Source organism: Papio anubis, unplaced genomic scaffold (assembly GCF_008728515.1).
Source record: "Papio anubis isolate 15944 unplaced genomic scaffold, Panubis1.0 scaffold2136, whole genome shotgun sequence".
NCBI lineage: Eukaryota > Metazoa > Chordata > Mammalia > Primates > Cercopithecidae > Papio > Papio anubis.
Window position 1 is genome coordinate 1 of NW_022162172.1, and position 7542 is coordinate 7542.

A 7542-nucleotide genomic window follows, 5' to 3' on the forward strand; every position below is an offset into this window, starting at 1 on the left:
TTTTTTTTTGAGACGGAGTCTCACTGTGTCTCCCAGGCTGGAGTGCAGTGGCGCGATCTCGGCTCACTGCAAGCTCCGCCCCCCGGGTTCATGCCATTCTCCCGCCTCAGCCTCCCAAGTAGCTGGGACTACAGGCGCCCGCTACCGCGCCCGGCTAGTTTTTTGTATTTTTAGTAGAGACGGGGTTTCACCATGTTAGCCAGGATAGTCTCGATCTCCTGACCTTGTGATCCACCCGCCTCGGCCTCCCAAAGTGCTGGGATTACAGGCTTGAGCCACCGCGCCTGGCCTTTTTTTGTATTTTTACTAGAGACGGGGTTTCACCATATTAGCCAGGATGGTCTCAATCTCCTGACCTCGTGATCCACCCGCCTCAGCCTCCCAAAGTGCTGGGATTACAGGCATGAGCCACCCAGCTTGGCCTTTTTTGATTTTTTGTAGAGACAAGGTCTCCCTGTTTTCAGGCTGATCTCAAACACGTGGCCTCAAACAATCCTGCCTCAGATTGCAGGATTGGGATTACAGGCGTAAGCCACCACACCCAGCCCCGCTGTTTCTTGAAAGCAAGGACTCACCCATCTCCCCCGTTTCTTGAAAGCAAGGACTCATGGGATTATCCATGTCCCAAAGCCCAGCACAGGGGCCAACATAGCATAAGTGCTCAGTAAACGTTTGCTTAACTGTCAAGCCTCACATCCGAACAACCACAGCTCCCACAACTTGGAAAGCACTTTCACATCCACTATCTCCTTCTTGCCTCCCAACCAGCGGTGGGGAGGGGTGGGAAGGCCATCAATTGTATTGACAGAGGAGGAAACGGCGCTCAGAGAGGCAGAGTAACATGTCTAAGATTGCTGCAATCCCAGGAACTGGCAAGGCCATGTTCCAGCCCCTCGCTGCCCCTCTGCCTCCCACTCCCTGCAAGCCCAAGATCCCTGACCTGGGGATGATGCGCTGTGTGAGGCGGTTGGTGGGGATGGAGAGGGGAACCTGTTGCTGTAGCCTCCGCTGCTCAAACAGGCCTGGGAGGTCATGGGCCCAGATGTGCGTGGATTTCCCTGCAGAAAGGAGGAGAGGCTGGGCCTGGGGTGTTGGTGGGCAGGATGCTGAGGCGCTGGAGCCCCTGCGGGCCCTGCCTCCCTGCCTGTCCCACCTTGTACCTGAGAGTGACAGCAGCACGTTGTTCACGCAGTAGAGCCAGGAGCAGCGATGTGAAATCAGCTGGAGGCGACAGAGGGACAGGCGGTCAACACCCCAGGCCCCCCAAGGCCTCTGCCCCCCACAGTCAGCCAGGCCTCACCTTCTCCAGCGTATCCTCATGCAGTTCATGCAGGTTGAGTGTGTAGATGCCTTCCTCGGCCCCCACCACCAGGAATTGGTCTGCCAGTTTGGGCATGGGGTCAGAGGTCAGACACGCCCCTGGCCCAAGCTGAGAGATTCCTTGGGCTCCCACTTCCTCCCTGCCCCCGCCTACCCCGAGTAACAGGGTGAATCCAGGTGACAGCAGCGTGGATCCGCAGGGGGCAGCCGTTGAAGACCTTGGAGAAGCAGGCGCCCATCTGCGAAGGAGGCAAGAGGCTGGCGAGGGAGGGCAGGGGTGGTGGGTGGCGGGGCTGTGGGACTGCAGGGCTTGGGGCAAACACTTACGTGCACCTTGGGGGTTGGGGGGAGCCCGTGGCAGGACGACCTCTGGGAGGGAGGGAAGGAGTCAGGGCTGATGTGACAGCTGTAGCCACCCGTCTCCCCACCCCCTGTAGCACCCTCTCACCTCAGGATCCTCCCGCTGCTTCATGGTGGCCCAGGCCGTGGGCAGCAGTGGGGCGCTGTTGGGGCCTGAAGGAGGTGGGGGCAGGGTTCCTGCAGGCACAGGCACACTGCAATTTCCTGCTGCAGCCCCCACCCTGGGGCTGCCTCCTGGTCTCCCAAGCCTGGGACTCACCTGGGGGACTGGACAGAGGCTCCTCTGCTGGAGGCTCAGTGGGGAATGGCCCTAGGAACGGGGCCCGCTTGATGGTTCCCATGGCATCTTCTGGGGAGTCCAGCTCCTGGTAGGAGGGGCAGGGCCCAGCCCGGCCATTACCAGGTTGCCCTATAACCATGTCCCACTCCCAGTCGTACCCTCCGCAGTGGCCTGGATCCTAGCTCCAGCCTCCCTCCATGTGGCACCTGGAATTCTGAGGCTGACCGAATGGTCAGGCTCCTGTGGGAGGGAGATGAGGCGTGAGGCATGGTGTGACTGGCACCGAGGCCATCCACCCCTTACCCCTCCCCCAGGTCCACGCCCCTCACCTTTCCTCCAGGGCCTCCTGGACCGACTGCAGCAGGCTCCTGGGCAGTGGGGCAGAGGGGTCAGAGATCAACCTTTTTTTTTTTTTTTTTTTTTTTTTTTTTTTGAGACAGAGTTTAGCTCTTATCACCCAGGCTGGAGTGCAACGGCAAGATCTCAGTTCACTGCAACCTCTACCTCCCAAATTCTCCTGCCTCAGCCTCCCGAGTAACTGGAATTACAGGCATGGGCCACCATGCCCAGCTAACTTTTATTTATTTGAGATGGAGTCTTGCTCTGTTGCCCAGGCTGGAGTGCAGTGGCGCAATCTCAGCTCACTGCAACCTCCACTTCCTGGGTTCAAGCGATTCTCCTGCCTTAGCTTCCTAAGTAGCTGGGATTACAGGCATGTGCCACCACACCAGCTAATTTTTTGTATTTTTACTAGAGATGGGCTTTCACATGTTGGCCAGGCTGGTCTCAAACTCCTGACCTTGTGATCCGCCCACTTTGGTCTACCAAAGTGCTGGGATTACAGGCATAAGCCACCGCAGCCAGCCTAATTTTTGTGTTTTAAGTAGAGATGGGGTTTCACCATGTTGGCAAAGCTGGTCTCAAACGCCTGACCTCAGGTGATCCACCCACCTCAGCTTCCCAAAGTGCTGGGATTACAGGTGTGAGCCACCGTGCCCAGCCTAATTTTTGTATTTTAAGTAGAAATGGGGTTTCACCATGTTGGCAAAGCTGGTCTCAAACTCCTGACCTCAGGCGATCCACCCACCTCAGCCTCCTAAAGTGCTGGGATTCTAGGCGTGAGCCACCGTGCCGGGTCAGAGGTCAGTCTTTCTGCCGCCCCTGCCGCCCCCTGCAGCTTCCCCATCCCTCACTTACCCACTGAGCTCTTCCTTTCCCAGTAGTGTCCACTCTTCCTCCCACTGGGGGAAACCGAGGTAGAGACCAGGGAAAAAGCAGAGATAGACACGATGTGAGAGGGCGGTCAAGAGATTCAGGAGAGGAAAGACAGGCAGGGAAGGTGAGATGGAAACACGCAGGAGATGAGAGACACAGACAATGGAAGGCAGAGCTAAAGACTGTGAAAGAGAGGGCAAGAAACAGTGAAGGAGGAAGAGACAGGCTGGGGGTGAGGAGAGACAGTGACAGAACCGGTGAGGGCAGAGACAGGGAGTCAGATCACTGGGGACACACAGGTGGGAAAACGAGGCTGAGCAGGGTAGGGTGGGGGCTCGGGCACATGACGGCCTCCTTTTGGGAAAGGCAGGGTCTCTGTGCTACCTTCCAGCCACCCACCTAAAAGAACTTGGCCCAGGAAGGAGCCCCTAGCCCTCCAGGTCCCTGGGTAGAACAGGCTTGCTTGGACAGCCCAAGGTCCAAGGCCCGAGGTCACCCAGCTTCAAATCTCCCTTGATTTGAGCTGCTCGGCCTCCATCCGACCTCCCTGCCCCACCTCTGGGCACCACCTTCCTCTCAAGGCCTGCCTGCTCACCGGCTCATTCAGTGGGTCAGTTTCCTTCCTGCGTGGGGCGCCAAATTTCACCTGGTGAACTGGGGGGCCCAGAGTACAGGGGTTAAGGAGCTGGAGTCTCAGGATGGACCCCCTACTCTCACACCAAATCCGTGCGCACACAGGCCCCCCAAAATCTGCACACTCACAGCCCCTGCTGCAGACTCACACTGGATCTCTGAAGGGGTCCTCTCGGCCGGGCCGTGCTGCCCCCGGGAGTGAATGGTGTCTGGAAACATGTCATAGGTCTAAGGAAAAACAGAAATAGTGTAGACACACCTGGCACGCGCCTCATGCCAGGGCTGCTCTAGGAGCTTCACATGCACCAGTGCGTTTTGCTTTCATGACAGCCCTCTGGGACTATCATGAAATAAAATGGAACCCCACTTCACAGATAAGAGACCCCACACAGAGAGGTGCCAAAGATCATACAAAAAGCAAGAAAATGGCACAGTCATGGTCATGGTCAGCTTGGGCTCAAGGGCAGGGATCTATCACGGGGGGTGTAAAACTCAGCATGGGAGCAAAACTCAGCGTGGCAGAGACTCCCCAAGCTGGAATGGTGCCAATGAAAGGAACCTCCACCAACACCGCCCTTGGGCTCCTCCTAAGCGGACCTGCTCGAGACTCACTTTCCAGCCCCCTCACCTACCTCCAGCTCACAGTCCTCAGGGGAGGGGGTCCCTAGATGAGGGTCACTGGCTTTATCCAGCAGCTGTGTGAGAAGGGCCCGAGGGAGCTGCTGGGTTGTGAACGGGTGCTGGAAAGTCGGAGAGGGAGGTGATCAGGTTGGCCCCCGATCCAGGGCCCTGCTTTTGAGCACTGGGCCCCTCTCCCGGCCCCCTGCCTCCCACCTGCAGGAGCTTCTCTGCTGTCGGCCTCTTCTTGGGATTCTTGGTCAGGGCCAATTTGAGGAAGTGATGGAAATTCTGGGTCCTAGTGGGCACAAGAGCCCCCCAGATCCAGGTTAGCCCTCGTGCAGGGTGTCCTGCCAGCCGCCCCATCACCCCTCCAGAGGTATCTGCTGGGCCTGCCCAGGAAGGAGCCAGCTGAGGCCGAGGGCCACTGGCCGAGCAACGCTGCCTTGAGACACAGCGGCTCCTCCACCAACCGTCTGCCCTTCTTTCCTGACCACGCTGGGTCTTCAGCCCACAGAAGGACCAGGCCCCTCACTCAGATGGTCTGTAGTGGCTCAGAGAGGACAGGGCTCTTGGGGTTGCCCCCCGGGAGCTGGCAGAGGCTCCTTGTCCACTACGGGGCTGACAGAAAAGGGGGTCCCGGCAGCAGGGTGCGGCCCTTACCAGCGAGTCTTATCTCTCAGTTTAGGCGGCTGGAAGCTGCTCTTCGACATGAGCATCAGGGCCCTGTGGAGGGCGCGAGGTCAGGGGCCACGGGCAGCAGGTCAAGGGTCAGGTGAGGGGCAAGTGTTGGGCTGACCTCATGGGGTGCAGGTGAAATAGAGGGGGCTGCAGCTCGCCCAGCTCAATGGCGGTGATGCCCAGGGCCCAGACGTCACATAGCTCGTTGTAGCCACCTTTGCGCTCCACGGCAGCCACCTCCGGAGCCATCCTAGAGGTGGGGTCACAGATGGGATGGCCGGGTGCCCCCTCTGTGGCCCCTGCCCCTCTGCCCTAGGCGCAGCCTCACCAGTAGGGAGTCCCAATGAAAGACCTCCTCTTGGCCACAGACGCTGTCAGCTCGCCTGACACCCCAAAGTCAGCTGTGGGAGAAACAGCCACTCTTACCAGCCCTCTGGCTGCCACTCACCCTCCCACGCCCAGGGCTCTGGCTCCGGCTGCACCTGGCAGGGCTCAAATGGGCAGGTGGCCCTGCTTGGTCACAGCTGCCGCAGGCCCTAGGTAAGGCCAGGTCCCTCTCCTGAGAGGCATCAACCACCCTCTATCCCTGACGGAGTGCCTGGTCCCGTGTCAACTCCGTGCGGACCCAACCTCCTCCATTTTCCAGCAGGGAGAGAGTACCGTTCCATCTTCTAAGCAGGGAAACTGAGACTCAAGTGGCAAAGTGACTCGCCCAGTGACACCCAACCCTTGAGTCCAGGGTAGCCAGGGAGGGTCCACAGAACCCTCACCCTGATCGTGTCCCCAGGGTACTGACCCAGCTTGACATCTCCCTGGAGAGTGAGGAGAAGGTTGGCTCCCTGTGGGAATGGAGGAGAGAGAATCCCGTCTGGTGCCCCCGAGGGCCTCCTCCTCCCTCCCAGGAATGCCCTCGGCCTGGCGCCTACCTTGATGTCTCTGTGGATCTTCCCCTGAGAATGCAGGTGGTGGAGCCCCTGGGGACAAAAAGGAGTCCCTGAGAGCAGCCACCCAGCACTGTCCCACCTCCCCCGAACCCCCTCTCAGGACTGGGGCCCCCCACCCAGGCTGCTTCTTCCTCCCCTCTCCCCAAACAGGAAGTGACTGAGCCAAGAGGGAAATGGGCTGCTTCCGGCAACAGGGCTGGGGCCCCTCTTCCCCAGGACCTGGCCCCTCGGGCCAGCCCCACCCGAGGCACTCCACCCGCCTCCCTGCTGGTCATCTGGGCTCCCAGCCCACAGCTTCTGGAGACCAGAGGTGTGGGCACCTCACAGGCCCAGCTACCTTCAGAGCCTCTCGGCAGACGTAGGCAATCTGCCGCTCCTCCAGGGGCCCAGTGGCTGAAAGGAAAAGGGAGAGGCTGGCCTGGGGGCCCGGGGTCATGCCCACCCTCCCAGGCTACCCTGTGTGGGAAAAGCAGCAGGCACTGTTAAGTGAAAGCCGTGTTGGCCACGTCCCCTCCCAACTTAGTGTAGGATACTAAAGCCAGAGATGGACACCATTTCTCTCAAGGTCACACAGCCAGGCAGGAGTGGAGAGGAGCCCAAGTCCAGGGCCCAGAGTTCCCCTCCGGTACCCCAATGGGGTGGGGGTGGGGGTGGGGGAAGGCTGGGGCCTGCTGGGGCCTGGAGCCGTGGCCTCACCATGGTAAATCTCCTGCAGGGAGCCCCCTCCGCAGAACTCCATGCAGATCCACAAGCGGTCATTCCTAGGGGACAAAGAGCTGGGGTGGGCACACAGTAGGTCGCATGGGGGCTGCCTGGGGCCAGGAGGATAAGGCAGCCTCACCTGAGGTAGCTGCCAATGTAGGCCACCACATTGGGGTGACGGCACTCACGCAGAATGGTGATTTCCTGCTGGAGGGAGCTGATGTCGTCCCCTGGGAAGCACAAAGCATCATGGGGGGCGCGCTGGGGTTGCCCTGACTCAGTGCCCCCATCTGCAAAATGGGCACAGAGTGCCTCCCTCCGGACCAGGCAGGTGCCAGGTGACAGCACCTCCTGGGGTACGCCTCTCAGGGGTCTCGGAAACGTCAACCCTCCACCCGCACCCCGCGCCCGCAGGCAATCTGCCCTCCCTCTGGCGCAGAGGCCCGACCCGGGCCCTCACCTGGGTCTAGCTTGACTATCTTCACGGCGGCCAGTTCGGACGTGACCGTGTCGCGGGCCTGCAGGGGCGGAGGGTGAAGCGAGATGGGGGGCGGGGCCGGGGGCTGGATCCCGCCGCGGGGTGCGGGGCTGGCACCCTCCTCCCGGCTCTCCCGCCCGTCCCGTCGCCCGGCGCACCTTGTAGACGTCGCCATAGGTCCCGGCCCCCACGCGCTGCAGCAGCTCGAAGCGGTCCCGCGGGTCCTGCAGCGACACATCCCGCAGCAGCGCCATGGCCCGGCGCCGGGCGGGCCGGCGGGCGGGCCGGCGGGCGGGCTGGCGCGAGCTGCG

At 60.6% G+C, this 7542-nt stretch overlaps 1 protein-coding gene across 3 annotated transcripts; it reads right to left on the bottom strand.

Moving 5' to 3' along the window:
• Positions 1-448: 448 nt before the first annotated feature.
• On the bottom strand, positions 449-7536 carry LOC116272819 (mitogen-activated protein kinase kinase kinase kinase 2-like). Of its 3 annotated transcripts, none has more exons than XM_031661645.1 (24): positions 7390-7536; positions 7214-7271; positions 6893-6983; positions 6748-6812; positions 6389-6444; positions 6034-6081; positions 5904-5946; positions 5436-5508; positions 5226-5357; positions 5090-5152; positions 4643-4724; positions 4441-4548; positions 3958-4036; positions 3771-3829; positions 3158-3201; positions 2290-2328; positions 2167-2200; positions 1940-2045; positions 1769-1833; positions 1648-1689; positions 1475-1559; positions 1301-1380; positions 1161-1221; positions 449-1058 (listed from the first exon to the last, which is right to left on the bottom strand). In XM_031661645.1, exons 1-24 carry the CDS (start codon positions 7483-7485, stop codon positions 793-795), a joined length of 1875 nt encoding a protein of 624 aa, XP_031517505.1. In that variant the 5' UTR covers positions 7486-7536; the 3' UTR covers positions 449-792. The 3 variants fall into 3 exon arrangements, with proteins under 3 accessions (XP_031517505.1, XP_031517504.1, XP_031517506.1); XM_031661644.1 differs by having other exon boundaries at positions 1769-1857; XM_031661646.1 differs by having other exon boundaries at positions 913-1077; positions 1769-1857.
• Between the last annotated feature and the right edge of the window lie 6 nt (positions 7537-7542).

Bases quoted from the DNA above. Each gene is read 5' to 3' on its own strand.
- LOC116272819 (XM_031661644.1), bottom strand. From the start codon at position 7,485: ATGGCGCTGCTGCGGGATGTGTCGCTGCAGGACCCGCGGGACCGCTTC. The intron at 6,082-6,388 runs GTAGCTGGGCCT...TTTTGTCCCCAG, and splicing joins TCTGCCGAGAGGCTCTGAAG to GGGCTCCACCACCTGCATTC. The intron at 1,059-1,160 runs GTACAAGGTGGG...TCCTTTCTGCAG, and splicing joins CGTGCTGCTGTCACTCTCAG to GGAAATCCACGCACATCTGG.